The 17,373-nt window shown below is 54.4% G+C and overlaps 1 protein-coding gene across 2 annotated transcripts in view; it reads right to left on the bottom strand.

The window, feature by feature from the left end:
- Positions 1-8,008: 8,008 nt before the first annotated feature.
- Positions 8,009-17,373, bottom strand: part of cldn7b (claudin 7b) — a 15,733-nt gene continuing 6,368 nt past the window's right edge. Inside the window, exons 2-4 of one of the 2 annotated variants that reach the window (XM_041179029.1) lie at positions 11,960-12,124; positions 10,113-10,197; positions 8,009-9,420 (exon numbers count right to left, since the gene is read on the bottom strand). In XM_041179029.1, the coding sequence (XP_041034963.1) occupies positions 9,252-9,420; positions 10,113-10,197; positions 11,960-12,124 (419 nt within the window). In that variant the 3' untranslated portion in view covers positions 8,009-9,251. The remainder of the gene's footprint in view (positions 9,421-10,112; positions 10,198-11,959; positions 12,125-17,373) is intronic. The other variant, XM_041179030.1, reaches the window with a different exon arrangement.

Here is a 17,373-nt window from a genome sequence, read left to right as displayed (position 1 = left end):
CCTCGCTCTCTCTCTCTCTCTGTAACTGGGGTTCAGGCCTCGCTCTCTCTCTCTCTCTGTAACTGGGGTTCAGGCCTCGCTCTCTCTCTCTCTCTGTAACTGGGGTTCAGGCCTCGCTCTCTCTCTCTCTCTGTAACTGGGGTTCAGGCCTCGCTCTCTCTCTCTCTCTGTAACTGGGGTTCAGGCCTCGCTCTCTCTCTCTCTCTCTCTCTGTAACTGGGGTTCAGGCCTCGCTCTCTCTCTCTCTGTAACTGGGGTTCAGGCCTCGCTCTCTCTCTCTATCTGTAACTGGGGTTCAGGCCTCGCTCTCTCTCTCTCTCTGTAACTGGGGTTCAGGCCTCGCTCTCTCTCTCTGTCTGTAACTGGGGTTCAGGCCTCGCTCTCTCTCTCTCTGTAACTGGGGTTCAGGCCTCGCTCTCTCTCTCTCTCTGTAACTGGGGTTCAGGCCTCGCTCTCTCTCTCTCTCTGTAACTGGGGTTCAGGCCTCGCTCTCTCTCTCTCTCTCTCTGTAACTGGGGTTCAGGCCTCGCTCTCTCTCTCTCTCTGTAACTGGGGTTCAGGCCTCGCTCTCTCTCTCTCTCTCTGTAACTGGGGTTCAGGCCTCGCTCTCTCTCCCTCTGTAACTGGGGTTCAGGCCTCGCTCTCTCTCTCTCTCTGTAACTGGGGTTCAGGCCTCGCTCTCTCTCTCTCTCTCTGTAACTGGGGTTCAGGCCTCGCTCTCTCTCTCTCTCTCTGTAACTGGGGTTCAGGCCTCGCTCTCTCTCTCTCTCTGTAACTGGGGTTCAGGCCTCGCTCTCTCTCTCTGTAACTGGGGTTCAGGCCTCGCTCTCTCTCTCTCTCTGTAACTGGGGTTCAGGCCTCGCTCTCTCTCTCTCTGTAACTGGGGTTCAGGCCTCGCTCTCTCTCTCTCTCTGTAACTGGGGTTCAGGCCTCGCTCTCTCTCTCTCTCTCTGTAACTGGGGTTCAGGCCTCGCTCTCTCTCTCTCTCTGTAACTGGGGTTCAGGCCTCGCTCTCTCTCTCTCTCTCTGTAACTGGGGTTCAGGCCTCGCTCTCTCTCTCTCTCTGTAACTGGGGTTCAGGCCTCGCTCTCTCTCTCTCTGTAACTGGGGTTCAGGCCTCGCTCTCTCTCTCTCTCTGTAACTGGGGTTCAGGCCTCGCTCTCTCTCTCTCTCTCTCTGTAACTGGGGTTCAGGCCTCGCTCTCTCTCTCTCTCTCTGTAACTGGGGTTCAGGCCTCGCTCTCTCTCTCTCTCTGTAACTGGGGTTCAGGCCTCGCTCTCTCTCTCTCTCTGTAACTGGGGTTCAGGCCTCGCTCTCTCTCTCTCTGTAACTGGGGTTCAGGCCTCGCTCTCTCTCTCTCTCTGTAACTGGGGTTCAGGCCTCGCTCTCTCTCTCTCTCTCTCTCTGTAACTGGGGTTCAGGCCTCGCTCTCTCTCTCTCTCTCTGTAACTGGGGTTCAGGCCTCGCTCTCTCTCTCTCTCTCTGTAACTGGGGTTCAGGCCTCGCTCTCTCTCTCTCTGTAACTGGGGCTCAGGCCTCGCTCTCTCTCTCTCTCTGTAACTGGGGTTCAGGCCTCGCTCTCTCTCTCTCTCTGTAACTGGGGTTCAGGCCTCGCTCTCTCTCTCTCTCTGTAACTGGGGTTCAGGCCTCGCTCTCTCTCTCTCTCTCTGTAACTGGGGTTCAGGCCTCGCTCTCTCTCTCTCTCTCTGTAACTGGGGTTCAGGCCTCGCTCTCTCTCTCTCTCTGTAACTGGGGTTCAGGCCTCGCTCTCTCTCTCTCTCTGTAACTGGGGTTCAGGCCTCGCTCTCTCTCTCTCTCTCTGTAACTGGGATTCAGGCCTCGCTCTCTCTCTCTCTCTGTAACTGGGGTTCAGGCCTCGCTCTCTCTCTCTCTGTAACTGGGGTTCAGGCCTCGCTCTCTCTCTCTCTCTGTAACTGGGGTTCAGGCCTCGCTCTCTCTCTCTCTCTGTAACTGGGGTTCAGGCCTCGCTCTCTCTCTCTCTCTCTGTAACTGGGGTTCAGGCCTCGCTCTCTCTCTCTCTCTGTAACTGGGGTTCAGGCCTCGCTCTCTCTCTCTCTCTCTGTAACTGGGGTTCAGGCCTCGCTCTCTCTCTCTCTCTGTAACTGGGGTTCAGGCCTCGCTCTCTCTCTCTCTCTGTAACTGGGGTTCAGGCCTCGCTCTCTCTCTCTCTCTGTAACTGGAGCTCAGGCCTCGCTCTCTCTCTCTCTCTGTAACTGGGGTTCAGGCCTCGCTCTCTCTCTCTCTCTGTAACTGGGGTTCAGGCCTCGCTCTCTCTCTCTCTGTAACTGGGGTTCAGGCCTCGCTCTCTCTCTCTCTCTGTAACTGGGGTTCAGGCCTCGCTCTCTCTCTCTCTCTGTAACTGGGGTTCAGGCCTCGCTCTCTCTCTCTCTCTGTAACTGGGGTTCAGGCCTCGCTCTCTCTCTCTCTGTAACTGGGGTTCAGGCCTCGCTCTCTCTCTCTCTCTGTAACTGGGGTTCAGGCCTCGCTCTCTCTCTCTCTCTGTAACTGGGGTTCAGGCCTCGCTCTCTCTCTCTCTCTGTAACTGGGGTTCAGGCCTCGCTCTCTCTCTCTCTCTGTAACTGGGGTTCAGGCCTCGCTCTCTCTCTCTCTCTGTAACTGGGGTTCAGGCCTCGCTCTCTCTCTCTCTCTCTGTAACTGGGGTTCAGGCCTCGCTCTCTCTCCCTCTGTAACTGGGGTTCAGGCCTCGCTCTCTCTCTCTCTCTGTAACTGGGGTTCAGGCCTCGCTCTCTCTCTCTCTCTGTAACTGGGGTTCAGGCCTCGCTCTCTCTCTCTCTCTGTAACTGGGGCTCAGGGTTCGCTCTCTCTCTCTCTCTGTAACTGGGGTTCAGGCCTCGCTCTCTCTCTCTCTCTGTAACTGGGGTTCAGGCCTCGCTCTCTCTCTCTCTCTGTAACTGGGGTTCAGGCCTCGCTCTCTCTCTCTCTCTGTAACTGGGGTTCAGGCCTCGCGCTCTCTCTCCCTCTGTAACTGGGGTTCAGGCCTCGCTCTCTCTCTCTGTAACTGGGGTTCAGGCCTCGCTCTCTCTCTCTCTCTCTGTAACTGGGGTTCAGGCCTCGCTCTCTCTCTCTCTCTGTAACTGGGGTTCAGGCCTCGCTCTCTCTCTCTCTGTAACTGGGGTTCAGGCCTCGCTCTCTCTCTCTCTCTGTAACTGGGGTTCAGGCCTCGCTCTCTCTCTCTCTCTGTAACTGGGGTTCAGGCCTCGCTCTCTCTCTCTCTCTGTAACTGGGGTTCAGGCCTCGCTCTCTCTCTCTCTGTAACTGGGGTTCATTCCTCGCTCTCTCTCTCTCTCTCTGTAACTGGGGTTCAGGCCTCGCTCTCTCTCTCTCTCTCTGTAACTGGGGTTCAGGCCTCGCTCTCTCTCTCTCTCTGTAACTGGGGTTCAGGCCTCGCTCTCTCTCTCTCTCTGTAACTGGGGTTCAGGCCTCGCTCTCTCTCTCTCTCTGTAACTGGGGTTCAGGCCTCGCTCTCTCTCTCTCTCTGTAACTGGGGTTCAGGCCTCGCTCTCTCTCTCTCTCTGTAACTGGGGTTCAGGCCTCGCTCTCTCTCTCTCTCTGTAACTGGGGTTCAGGCCTCGCTCTCTCTCTCTCTCTGTAACTGGGGTTCAGGCCTCGCTCTCTCTCTCTCTCTGTAACTGGGGTTCAGGCCTCGCTCTCTCTCTCTCTCTGTAACTGGAGCTCAGGCCTTGCTCTCTCTCTCTCTCTGTAACTGGGGTTCAGGCCTCGCTCTCTCTCTCTCTCTGTAACTGGGGTTCAGGCCTCGCTCTCTCTCTCTCTCTGTAACTGGGGTTCAGGCCTCGCTCTCTCTCTCTCTCTGTAACTGGGGTTCAGGCCTCGCTCTCTCTCTCTCTCTGTAACTGGGGTTCAGGCCTCGCTCTCTCTCTCTCTCTGTAACTGGGGTTCAGGCCTCGCTCTCTCTCTCTCTCTCTAACTGGGGTTCAGGCCTCGCTCTCTCTCTCTCTCTCTGTAACTGGGGTTCAGGCCTCGCTCTCTCTCTCTCTCTGTAACTGGGATTCAGGCCTCGCTCTCTCTCTCTCTCTGTAACTGGGGTTCAGGCCTCGCTCTCTCTCTCTGTAACTGGGGTTCAGGCCTCGCTCTCTCTCTCTCTCTGTAACTGGGATTCAGGCCTCGCTCTCTCTCTCTCTCTGTAACTGGGGTTCAGGCCTCGCTCTCTCTCTCTCTGTAACTGGGGTTCAGGCCTCGCTCTCTCTCTCTCTCTCTGTAACTGGGGTTCAGGCCTTGCTCTCTCTCTCTCTCTCTGTAACTGGGGTTCAGGCCTCGCTCTCTCTCTCTCTCTCTCTGTAACTGGGGTTCAGGCCTCGCTCTCTCTCTCTCTCTGTAACTGGGGTTCAGGCCTCGCTCTCTCTCTCTCTCTCTGTAACTGGGGTTCAGGCCTCGCTCTCTCTCTCTCTGTAACTGGGGTTCAGGCCTCGCTCTCTCTCTCTCTCTGTAACTGGGGTTCAGGCCTCGCTCTCTCTCTCTCTCTGTAACTGGGGTTCAGGCCTCGCTCTCTCTCTCTCTCTGTAACTGGGGTTCAGGCCTCGCTCTCTCTCTCTCTCTCTGTAACTGGGGTTCAGGCCTCGCTCTCTCTCTCTCTCTCTGTAACTGGGGTTCAGGCCTCGAACTCTCTCTCTCTCTGTAACTGGGGTTCAGGCCTCGCTCTCTCTCTCTCTCTGTAACTGGGGTTCAGGCCTCGCTCTCTCTCTCTCTCTGTAACTGGGGTTCAGGCCTCGCTCTCTCTCTCTCTCTCTGTAACTGGGGTTCAGGCCTCGAACTCTCTCTCTCTCTGTAACTGGGGTTCAGGCCTCGCTCTCTCTCTCTCTCTGTAACTGGGGTTCAGGCCTCGCTCTCTCTCTCTCTCTGTAACTGGGGTTCAGGCCTCGCTCTCTCTCTCTCTCTGTAACTGGGGTTCAGGCCTCGCTCTCTCTCTCTCTCTGTAACTGGAGCTCAGGCCTCGCTCTCTCTCTCTCTGTAACTGGGGTTCAGGCCTCGCTCTCTCTCTCTCTCTGTAACTGGGGTTCAGGCCTCGCTCTCTCTCTCTCTCTGTAACTGGGGTTCAGGCCTCGCTCTCTCTCTCTCTCTGTAACTGGGGTTCAGGCCTCGCTCTCTCTCTCTGTAACTGGGGTTCAGGCCTCGCTCTCTCTCTCTCTCTGTAACTGGGGTTCAGGCCTCTCTCTCTCTCTCTCTCTGTAACTGGGGTTCAGGCCTCGCTCTCTCTCTCTCTCTGTAACTGGGGTTCAGGCCTCGCTCTCTCTCTCTCTCTGTAACTGGGGTTCAGGCCTCGCTCTCTCTCTCTCTCTCTGTAACTGGGGTTCAGGCCTCGCTCTCTCTCTCTCTCTCTGTAACTGGGGTTCAGGCCTCGCTCTCTCTCTCTCTCTGTAACTGGGGTTCAGGCCTCGCTCTCTCTCTCTCTCTGTAACTGGGGTTCAGGCCTCGCTCTCTCTCTCTCTCTCTGTAACTGGGGTTCAGGCCTCGCTCTCTCTCTCTCTCTGTAACTGGGGTTCAGGCCTCGCTCTCTCTCTCTGTAACTGGGGTTCAGGCCTCGCTCTCTCTCTCTCTCTGTAACTGGGGTTCAGGCCTCGCTCTCTCTCTCTCTCTGTAACTGGGGTTCAGGCCTCGCTCTCTCTCTCTCTCTGTAACTGGGGTTCAGGCCTCGCTCTCTCTCTCTCTCTGTAACTGGGGTTCAGGCCTCGCTCTCTCTCTCTCTCTGTAACTGGGGTTCAGGCCTCGCTCTCTCTCTCTCTCTCTGTAACTGGGGTTCAGGCCTCGCTCTCTCTCTCTGTAACTGGAGCTCAGGCCTCGCTCTCTCTCTCTCTGTAACTGGGGTTCAGGCCTCGCTCTCTCTCTCTCTCTGCAACTGGGGTTCAGGCCTCGCTCTCTCTCTCTCTCTCTGTAACTGGGGCTCAGGGTTCGCTCTCTCTCTCTCTCTCTCTCTGTAACTGGGGTTCAGGCCTCGCTCTCTCTCTCTCTCTGTAACTGGGGCTCAGGGTTCGCTCTCTGCAATTGGGGTTTGTCACCAACTATCCCTGCCTTGATTTCTACTCACTCACATTATTTTATTTCATTCTTCCTGTAAATGGTTTCAATTCTAACAAGAACTTGACAAAAGCCAGAGTGGTGAGAATGTGGAACTCGCTCCCACAGGGAGTGATTGAGGTGAATAGTGTAGAGACATTTAAGGGGAAGCTGGATAAACACATGAGGATGGAAGGAATAGAAGCACATGCTGTTACGCTCTCTGTAACTGGGGCTCAGGGTTCGCTCTCTGCGATTGGGGTTTGTCACCAACTATCCCTGCCTTGATTTCTACTCCCTCACACCCTTCATTTAATTCTTCCTGTAAATGGTTTCACTTCTAACAAGAACTTGACAAAAGCCAGAGTGGTGAGAATGTGGAACTCGCTCCCACAGGGAGTGATTGAGGTGAATAGTGTAGAGACATTTAAGGGGAAGCTGGATAAACACATGAGGAAGGAAGGAATCGAAGGATTTGGTGTTGGGGTGAGATGAGAAAAGATGGGAGGAGGCCCAGGTGGAGTATAAAACCCAGTATGGACTAGTTGGGCTGAATGGCCTGTTTGTGTGTTGTATATCTTACGTAACTCACCCAGGTTCCTTCAACAGCACCTTCCAAACCCACGATCACTACCATCTAGAAGGACAAGGGCAGCAGACACATGGGGAACACCACCACCTGGAAGTTCCCCTCCAAGCCACTCACCATCCTGACTTGGAAATATATCGGCCGTTCCTTCACTGTCGCTGGGTCAAAATCCTGGAACTCCCTCCCTAACAGCGCTCCCTAAGGGGCAACTAGGCCCAGCCAGCGATGCCCACATTCCCTGAACTAGTTAAAGGAAAACAACCCTAGTGGACGAGAAAGGGTTAACATTTCAGGGTTGGACCAGATGAGGCCGCAGGAGTGATCGGCCATCACGGTGTCTCAGTCTGAGTCAAAACCCAAATCTCTCAGCACCCAGAGCAGCCAACCCAAACCGAGAGGGTCAGTGCCCCCAGGAGTGAGTGATCCACACCCACCAGTCTCTGCCTGTACCCCAACAACCATCAGTACCCACAGAAGGCGAGAGATCTCTCCATAAGACCATAAGACATAGGAGCAGAAATTAGGCCATTCGGCCCATCAGGTCTGGTCTGCCATTCAATCATGGCTGATAAGTTTCTCAACCCCATTCTCCCGCCTTCTCCCCGTAACCTTTGATCCCCTTACCAATCAAGAACCTATCTATCTCCGTCTTAAATACACTCAATGACCTGGCCTCCACAGCCTTCTGTGGCAATGAATTCCATAGATTCACCACTCTCTGGCTAAAGAAGTTTCTCCTTAGCTCTGTTCTAAAAGGTCTTTCCTTTACTCTGAGGCTGTGCCCTCGGGTCCTAGTCTCTCCTACTAATGGAAACATCTTCCCCACGTCCACTCTATCCAGGCCTTTCAGTATTCTGTAAGTTTCAATCAGATCCCCCCCCCCGACTCATCCTTCTAAACTCCATCGAGTATAGACCCAGAGTCCTCAAACGTTCCTCATATGTTAAGCCTTTCATTCCTGGGATTGTTCTCGTGAACCTCGTCTGGACCCTCTCCAGGGCCAGCACATCCTTCCTGAGATACGGGGCCCAAAATTGCTCACGATATTCTAAATGTGGTCTGACCAGAGCCTTATAAAGCCTCAGCAGCACATCCCTGCTTTTATATTCTAGTCCTCTCAAAATAAATGCCAACATTGCATTTGCCTTCCTGACTACTGACTCAACCTGCAAGTTAACCTTAAGAGAATCCTGGACTAGGACTCCCAAGTCCCTTTGCACTCCAGATTTCTGAATTCTCTCCCCATTTAGAAAATAGTCGATGTCTCTATTCTTCCTACCCAAGTGCATGATTCTCTCGCCCCAAAAAACCACCCCCCCACCTCACCAACAGGTCTAAACATAGCACAAGGAGACATTACAACAAGGATGAGATTGAAGAACTTTATTTATAACAAAATGTACAGGGTAAAATCGTTTTTAAAAAAAAACAACACTCTAAAAATCCCATAAATCCAGGCACATGTACAGCATTACACAAAAAGCAAAACGACGAGCGTTAAACTTTACGATGGTTTGGCAAGACAGCGAGGGACATGCTGAATTCTGGTCTCCGACCAGGAGTCGTTTCACAAGCCCTCCACACTGCCAAAAAAAAAAGAGGCACATTCTACTCACCCCAGTCAGGCTGAGCGATGGAACAGAGTTAGACCCTCTCTCCCTGCCAATACAGATCGCATCCTCTCAGACTGAAGAGGTGCGGTGTGAGGTGGGGACTGCAGTCTCCAAGGGAACATGGGATGAAATGTTGTGTCTCTCTCTCTGTCTGTCTCTGTGAGGATGAATGGTCGGAGAGTGGGTTTTAGGGGGTGGGGGAGAAACCGAATCACTCAATATTTCAAAGGGTGAATTTGAAGGAGGTTGTTGGGGGAGGGTGGGGTGTTGGTGGGTGGAAAGAGAGGGTTTCAGGGGCTGGAGTTTGAAGGGGCGAAGCTAAGAAAGAGGTTAAGGCAGGAGTAAAGACTGACAAGGGCATCGATAAAAGTACAGTTATGAACGAGGGAATTTAACACAGCATTGAAATAAGCACCTCACTGCTCCCAGGGCAACACAATAAAAAGGTGGGTTTGCTTATAAAAAATGCCCTTTCCACAATGGTGGATAAAATCTATAAAACCAGGGGGTGTGTGTGTGTGTTTTTGTTTAAAAAAGACAACTGTTGGGAGCCCCTCAGGTAAAGCAAGGAGACAAAGCCAGCACATTGCAGTCTGCCACCCGATTCCCCCATTAGCCCTGGGCGGCCAGAACATGGGACAAGCTGAAATATTAGGACATTTAAATTAAAAGGGATTCGCTTCACGCTGTCTCATGTTCAACATCCAGTGAAAATAACCTCACCCACGACCCCCACCCCACGCAAATCCTTCCCTTTTCAGTTTTAACAACGCTATTAAACAAAGAATCACAAATGCACAGGTTTAATCACTCAAAAGTAATCCCAAGCAGAAATTTACATGGTTCTACTCAAAAAATCAATTCTCCCCCACCCCCCTTCCATCAACACTTGTTAACGTTGGTTCCTTCAGTGAAGGGGGTTAAAAGGTGTTTTTGAAAACAATAAAACCAATCGGTGGTCTGAGGGGCACAGTGACTGAGCACCCACCCCCCGGGATTCACACAAACTCCTTGTTGCTGCTCGGAGCCTTCGATCGGGCCTTGGATTTCGGGTAGGAGCGAGGGTAGTTGTCCTTCTTGGGACAAGAGCAGCTCAGCATCCCACCACCGATCAGGATGAGTGCAGCTGCCGCCCAGTTCACAAAGATAGCCGATCCAAACTCGTACCTGCAGAGAAACGAGAGCATTAGATTTCAATACGATATTGCACAGGGGTCCAGGTCCATCATTTACTGGATAACACTGGGGTACAGCACTGGTGGGGACGGGTCTGTCACTGTATAACACTGGGGTACAGGTCTGTCACTGTATAACACTGGGGTACAGGTCTGTCACTGTATAACACTGGGGTACAGTACTGGTGGGGACGGGTCTGCCACTGGATAACACTGGGGTACAGTACTGCTGGGGATGGGTCTGCCACTGGATAACACTGGGGTACAGTACTGGTGGGGACGGGTCTGCCACTGGATAACACTGGGGCAAAGGTCTGTCACTGTATAACACTGGGGCACAGTACTGGTGGGGACAGGTCTGTCACTGTATAACACTGGGTTACAGTACTGGTGGGGACAGGTCTGTCACTGTATAACACTGGGGTACAGTACTGGTGGGGACAGGTCTGTCATTGAATAACTCTGGAGTACACTGGCAAACACCTTGCTCACGCTGTTAACCAAGCCAATCATTCACACTGAGCCTGCGAGCACAGAAACACGACTGACTGGTTAGACTGCAGCCGGTCAGTGAGGTTTCACCAGGCCTACAGCACTGGTCCAGCCAACTACAAACTGAAGAAACACGGCACCAAATGAAACCCTCACTAACTGCCCCCCTGGAGAAACAGAGAGGGTATTTACTTAGTGTTCACCGGCTGGAGGGGGTTGTAGAAGTCTTGAACAATCTGATTCCCAAACCACGAAGCACCAATCAGAGCGCAGAGCCCTGTCCAGAGAGAGAGAGAGAGAGAGAGAGAGAGAGAGAGAGGAGATTAATAGTTACACAGCAGGTAGAACATTGACAGACAGCAGCTGAGTTTAAAGAGACTTTCACACGGGCTCTGCCCAGGACAGCAATTCATTATCCAGCCTATAACTTAGTTCATCCTCCCAAGATGTTTTACAGAAACATAAATTGATACCAAACCCATGGATGACATGCAACTAAAGCTTGGTCACAGTGGCATTCTTGTGAGTGAGTAACAGAGAGAGAGAGAGAGAGCGCGAGCAAATTCCAGAGCTTAGGGCCACAGGCAGCTGAAGGCACGGCTACCATTGGGTGAGCGAGGGAATCAGGGGTTGCTCAGGAGGCTGGAATTGGAGGAAGTTACAGAGATAGGGAGGGGTGTAGGGGCTGGAGGAGGTTACAGAGATAGGGAGGGTTGTAGGGGCTGGAGGAGGTTACAGAGATATGGAGGGGTGTAGGGGCTGGAGGAGGTTACAGAGATAGGGAGGGTTGTAGGGGCTGGAGGAGGTTACAGAGATAGGGAGGGGTGTAGGGTCTGGAGGAGGTTACAGAGATAGGGAGGGTTGTAGGGGCTGGAGGAGGTTACAGAGATAGGGAGGGTTGTAGGGGCTGGAGGAGGTTACAGAGATAGGGAGGGTTGTAGGGGCTGGAGGAGGTTACAGAGATAGGGAGGGTTGTAGGGGCTGGAGGAGGTTACAGAGATAGGGAGGGGTGTAGGGGCTGGAGGAGGTTACCGAGATAGGGAGGGTTATAGGGACTGGAGGAGGTTACAGAGATAGGGAGGGTTGTTGGGGCTGGAGGAGGTTACAGAGATAGGGTTGTAGGGGCTGAAGGAGGTTACAGAGAGAGGGAGGGTTGTCGGGGCTGGAGGAGGTTACAGAGATAGGGAGGGTTGTAGGGGCTGGAGGAGGTTACAGAGATAGGGAGGGGTGTAGGGGCTGGAGGAGGTTACAGAGATAGGGAGGGGTGTAGGGGCTGGAGGAGGTTATAGAGATAGGGAGGGTTGTAGGGACTGGAGGAGGTTACAGAGATAGGGAGGGTTGTAGGGGCTGGAGGAGGTTACAGAGATAGGGAGGGTTGTAGGGGCTGGAGGAGGTTACAGAGATAGGGAGGGTTGTAGGGGCTGGAGGAGGTTACAGAGATAGGGAGGGTTGTAGGGGCTGGAGGAGGTTACAGAGGTCAGGAGGGGGCGAGGCCATGAAAAGGTTTGAAAATGAGGGATGAGAATATTAAAATCAAGGTGTTGTTGGACCAAGCGCCAGTTCAGCAAGCACGGGGTGTGGGGGAGGGCTGATGTGGACTGGGTGTGAATTAGGACGACAGAGTTTGGGGTGAGATTGACAGGAGTCCTCCTGAGCTGGGCCTGTCTCCAAACACCGGGCATCTACCGACTCCCTGCCGAGGGTCAGCACATTGCAGCTGACACCGCCTGTGTCCCCCAGCTCCCCTCCGCCAAGCGAGTAGCCAGACAAGGGAGAGATGAGAAGACAGCCGGTGTCCCATCCCCCCACCAGTCCCCAGTGCTGGGAAAACTGAGGAGAGACCCCACCTCAACACCTTCAGCAAAGACCAAACCGTGTTCAATGGCTTTACACCCACCCCCCTGCCAGGGTGCAGATTTCCACACCCACCCCCCTAACCAACGGCACAGGACAGGATGTGGCACCGAGGTTCACGGGTGCCCCTGTTACAGCCATCGGGGACCCCCCCTACTAAACAGGAGTTATACCGGCGAGCTCACCTGCCAAGATGAACGCGATGCCACCGCCCATGGCGATCCGGGACTTCTTGGCTTTGTCGTCACCCCCGCACCTGGTGCACTTCATGCCCACAGAGCTGATGCCCACAGCCAGGACTCCCACCACTATGCCCACCACCATCAGGGCACGGGTGGCTTGAAGGGAGGCTGAAAGAGAATGGGGGAGAGGGGGGTGTTAGAACGTAGACCCAACAGGAAAAAGGAGGAGGAGGACCCCCAACTCGACCCTCCCTGCCCACCCCTACACACCATTCCACCCCCTACCAACCCCCATCGCCCACGGGCACGACACTTCGCAAAGTCTCACACAAACCCTCTCTCTTTTTCTCAGGTACAGGATGAGGCCATTCTGCCCCTCATGCCCCCTCCAACATTCTATCAACGATTGGTCAGCACCTCTCAACTCGAGTTTGTCATCTTAACCACCCCCCCACCCCGTAGTCAACACGATAATCTCTCCATCTCAATTTGGAAATTTCCAATTGACCCTCAGCTTCAGCAGCTTTTTGCGGGGAGGGGGTGTGTTGAGAAGTGGGGGGCGGGGGGTGTAAAGAGGGTTCCAGATTCCCGCTCCCCTTTGTGTGGGGAAGTGCTTCCTGACATCAACCACCACCCCCGCACCCCCCAATTTGTTCTGGACTCTTCCCCCACCCCCTTCAAAAAAACAGAGGGGATAGTTTCTCCCTCTTGAATCCTTTCAGGATCTTAAAGGGACCTCAGTTCTCCCCTTAATCCTCAAGGGAACACAAGCCCAGTTTGCGCAGCCCATCTTTACTGGGGGAGGGTGGGTTCAATGGCCTCCCCCTGTGTTGCCATGGGTGCAAAGCTGGGTGGGTGGGGGTGAGGAGGGAGTGGAGCGTTACAACACTTCATACGAAAGTCCCAGCGGGTGGTGAAGTGTTTCGGGGTGCTCCAAGCCGGGGGGGGGGGGGTGGGGAAGTAGCATTTGCGAAGCACCAGCGCGGACAGGAGGGGCTGAATGGCCTTCAGTGCTGTACAGATCTACAGTGGGGCTCGGGACCCCGATTGGGACAGGTTGCAGGCAGGTTGGGGTTGCTGGGATGGTCAAGCGAGGGTTACTGTTGCGGGGAGAACAGGAATGCCATCAGTCACACTTTACCAGCCGGTTACAGGTTAAACTGGCACCAAACTGCTGGCTCAGCCAGAACACGGTAACCAGTCACCCCCTTCCCCACCTGGCCGGTGTATACCCGACTGGGGGGGTGGGGGGGGTGGAGAACCTAACCCTCTCCCCATGCCTATTACAAACACCCAGGGTGGGGGGGCGGGGAGAAAGGGTCCCAAAGCATTTCGTAGCCAATAACAAAAGAAGGACCCTTTCCTGAAGTGTGGTCAGCTGCTTTTTAATGCAGGTAAACAGCAGCCATTTTGTGCACAGCAAGATTCCACAAACAGCAACGCGCCGAGGATCAAATTATGGTTCTGCTGTTTCTTTTTTTTAAAAAAAAAAATAAAAAGAGAGAGCGTGACCTTGGTTGAGGGATAAACATTGGGGCGAGGACACTGGGGAGAATTCCCCCTCCATTTTCCACCCCCACCCCTACCCTCCCATCTCTTCAAAAGTGGTACCCGAGGGATCTTTTACCTCCCCTTTGAGGTAAACATGGTTAACACAGCAAGTCTGTCCAGGCCGGGGGTGGGGGGGGGGGTGTGCCAATCGGGCAGCTCTGACGACGAACGCAACGGGCATGCGAGTGGCACCCTCCCCTCGCCCGCCCAGCTCCGGAGAGTTCTACGACGCAGAGGGTTAGACCGGACAGGACGGGGCCGAATCCAGGAGCAGATCCTTGCCAACCGGCCGGAGCACCGTGAGCGGAGCCGGACGGGGAGTCAACAGATACAAGAGGCTCCGGATAGAGGCGCAAGGAACAGCCAGGAGGCAGTGAGAAACAAGGAGAGATATTACATCCCCCCCTCCGTCTACCCACAACCCCCCACCTCCCCCTCCCACTCTCCGACAACACTCTCTCCAACCCCTCCCCCACCCCCAATGAAACGAGAACGTCAGCCTGGCTCAGTAAAGGTGTGGCCAAGACCAGTCACAACCGGAAAGTTCTCTTTTTCTGATTACCTAGGCTCCCTTCCCCCACTCCACCTTCCCTCCTCCACCCCCCCCACACGCACGCGCACACACACACACACACACACACACACACACACGCACAGTGATTTGCATTTCACAGAAACCCTTCTCCTTATTTACTGTGCGGTTTTGGAGAAGGATTGTGTTCGGTAAACACCAGACGGATTAGAGCCTCTTCCCCACACTGTAAACTCACCCAACCCAATATCTAGCGTTCTCCCACCCACCCCCCAACACCCTGTCTCACTCTTGCCAATTCCTACTCCCTCACCCCCAGCCTCAAAAGCTACCCACAAAGCCAGTCTGCTAGTTTTTTTTATATATAAAAAGCAGGATTTGGTAAAATGGCATCTAACTGGCTGCTCAACCACATTCTACCCTCTGCAAACTTGAGCTCAACCAGAACCACACTGTCCGGTGTCTTAACCAAGTTCCCCGATCACCCCCCAGTATCGTGCTCACTGACCTACACTGGCTCCCAGTCTTGTATTAAAATTCGCATCCTCGCTTTCAAATCCCTCCATGGCCTCACCCCTCCCTATCTCTGTAACCTCCTCCAGCCCCTACAAACCTCCCTATCTCTGTCCCCTCCTCCAGCCCCTACAACCCTCCCTATCTCTGTCCCCTCCTCCAGCCCCTACAACCCTCCCTATCTCTGTCCCCTCCTCCAGCCCCTACAACCCTCCCTATCTCTGTCCCCTCCTCCAGCCCCTACAACCCTCCCTATCTCCGTAACCTCCTCCAGCCCCTACAACCCTCCCTATCTCTGTAACCTCCTCCAGCCCCTACACCCCTCCCTATCTCCATAACCTCCTCCAGCACCTACAACCCTCCCTATCTCTGTAACCTCCTCCAGCCCCTACACCCCTCCCTATCTCTGTAACCTCCTCCAGCCCCTACACCCCTCCCTATCTCCATAACCTCCTCCAGCCCCTACACCCCTCCCTATCTCCATAACCTCCTCCAGCCCCTACACCCCTCCCTATCTCCATAACCTCCTCCAGCCCCTTAACTCCTCCCTATCTCTGTCCCCTCCTCCAGCCCCTACAAATCTCCCTATCTCTGTCCTCTCCTCCAGCCCCCTACAACCCTCCCTATCTCTGTCCCCTCCTCCAGCCCCTACAACCCTCCCTATCTCTGTAACCTCCTCCAGCCCCTACACCCCTCCCTATCTCCATAACCTCCTCCAGCACCTACAACCCTCTCTATCTCTGTAACCTCCTCCAGCCCCTACACCCCTCCCTATCTCTGTAACCTCCTCCAGCCCCTACACCCCTCCCTATCTCCATAACCTCCTCCAGCCCCTACAACCCTCCCTATCTCCATAACCTCCTCCAGCCCCTACACCCCTCCCTATCTCTGTCCCCTCCTCCAGCCCCTACAAATCTCCCTATCTCTGTCCTCTCCTCCAGCCCCCTACAACCCTCCCTATCTCTGTCCCCTCCTCCAGCCCCTACAACCCTCCCTATCTCTGTAACCTCCTCCAGCCCCTACACCCCTCCCTATCTCCATAACCTCCTCCAGCACCTACAACCCTCCCTATCTCTGTAACCTCCTCCAGCCCCTACACCCCTCCCTATCTCTGTAACCTCCTCCAGCCCCTACACCCCTCCCTATCTCTGTAACCTCCTCCAGCCCCTACAACCCTCCCTATCTCCATAACCTCCTCCAGCCCCTACAACCCTCCCTATCTCCATAACCTCCTCCAGCCCCTATACCCCTCCCTATCTCCGTAACCTCCTCCAGCCCCTACACCCCTCCCTATCTCTGTAACCTCCTCCAGCCCCTACACCCCTCCCTATCTCTGTAACCTCCTCCAGCCCCTACAACCCTCCCTATCTCTATAACCTCCTCCAGGCCCTACAACCCTCCCTATCTCTATAACCTCCTCCAGGCCCTACAACCCTCCCTATCTCTGTCCCCTCCTCCAGCCCCAAACAACCCTCCCTATCTCTGTAACCTCCTCCAGCCCCAAACAACCCTCCCTATCTCTGTAACCTCCTCCAGCCCCTATACCCCTCCCTATCTCCGTAACCTCCTCCAGCCCCTACAACCCTCCCTATCTCTGTAACCTCCTCCAGCCCCTACAACCCTCCCTATCTCTGTAACCTCCTCCAGCCCCTACAACCCTCCCTATCTCTGTAACCTCCTCCAGCCCCTACAACTCTCCGAGATCTCTGCGCGCCTCCAGTTCCGGCCTCTTGACCATCCCCCCAATTCCCATCGCTCCACCATTGGCGGCCGGGCCTTCAGCTGCCTGGGGCCTAATCTCTGGGATTCCCTCCCTAAACCTCTCCACCTCCCTCTCTCCTTCTTTAAGAGGCTCCTTCAAACCTGGTGACTGGTGACCTGGCCCTGATGCCTCATTACGTGTGGTCTGTGTCTTGCTCCGTGACATCCCTGTGAAGCCCTTTGGGATGTTTCCCTATATTAAAAGCGCTATATAAAAATAAGTTGTTGTTGGAAGGCTTGTCTGGAGGGTCAGTGCGCAATGGAACCAAGCCAACCCGATTCTGTTAACAGAGGGCAAGAGGCGCAGGAAATGGGACCACAGGGCGTTGGGAAATCTTGGTTCCCATTACACAATGGCAGCTCAGCGCCTTTGTCTCCGGGGTACTGAGGCCAACAATACAGGTCAACGATGTGCTGCAGAGCGGGACTGCCCCCCTATAGCCCCACCTCCCTCCGCCCTGCATCTGACCGCTCCCCACCCCACCCCACCGAGACATGACAGCCCACGTCCGCCTGGTAACATCTGCCAATTGCCAGGGAGTTAGTCCAGAGAGCGGGTTCTCCTGGGGCTGAGGGCAGATCAGACCAGCGAATATTCTGCAGCTGGAGATGCCGAGGTTCCCACCCCACAAGTGGGAAAGTCCCCGTATCCTGTACGCCGATTAAACATCATTAAAAAAAATAAATAACACCCTGATGACCAGAGGGTAAATTTACCCCAAGTCCCCAAGAGGTCAGGGTTCGAAACAACGCGGTGAAGGTTTAGGGAGGGGAGTCTAGCACCCAGAGGCTCAGGCAGATGAAGGAGGATCGAAATGGAGGACGCACAAGAGGCTGGAATTCTTCCCCACCAGGCCAGAACAATTCTCTTGCAATCAGGAAACATCACCTCCCAGTATCCATTCTTCTGAAAACGTACCCAGATATCATCCAGCCCTTCCCCTGGTGGAGTCTGTCTCCATCTCTCTCTCTCTCTTCCTCCTCCCCCACTCAGTCTCCATACACTGTGGGAATATTACTGGATGGTTACTGAATAACCCAGACCCTTAATGTTTCAGGC

The sequence above is a fragment of the Carcharodon carcharias genome, chromosome 33, assembly GCF_017639515.1.
Source record: "Carcharodon carcharias isolate sCarCar2 chromosome 33, sCarCar2.pri, whole genome shotgun sequence".
NCBI lineage: Eukaryota > Metazoa > Chordata > Chondrichthyes > Lamniformes > Lamnidae > Carcharodon > Carcharodon carcharias.
Note: the sequence above shows the minus strand (reverse complement) of the source record. Positions and strands in the feature narration are given on the sequence as shown.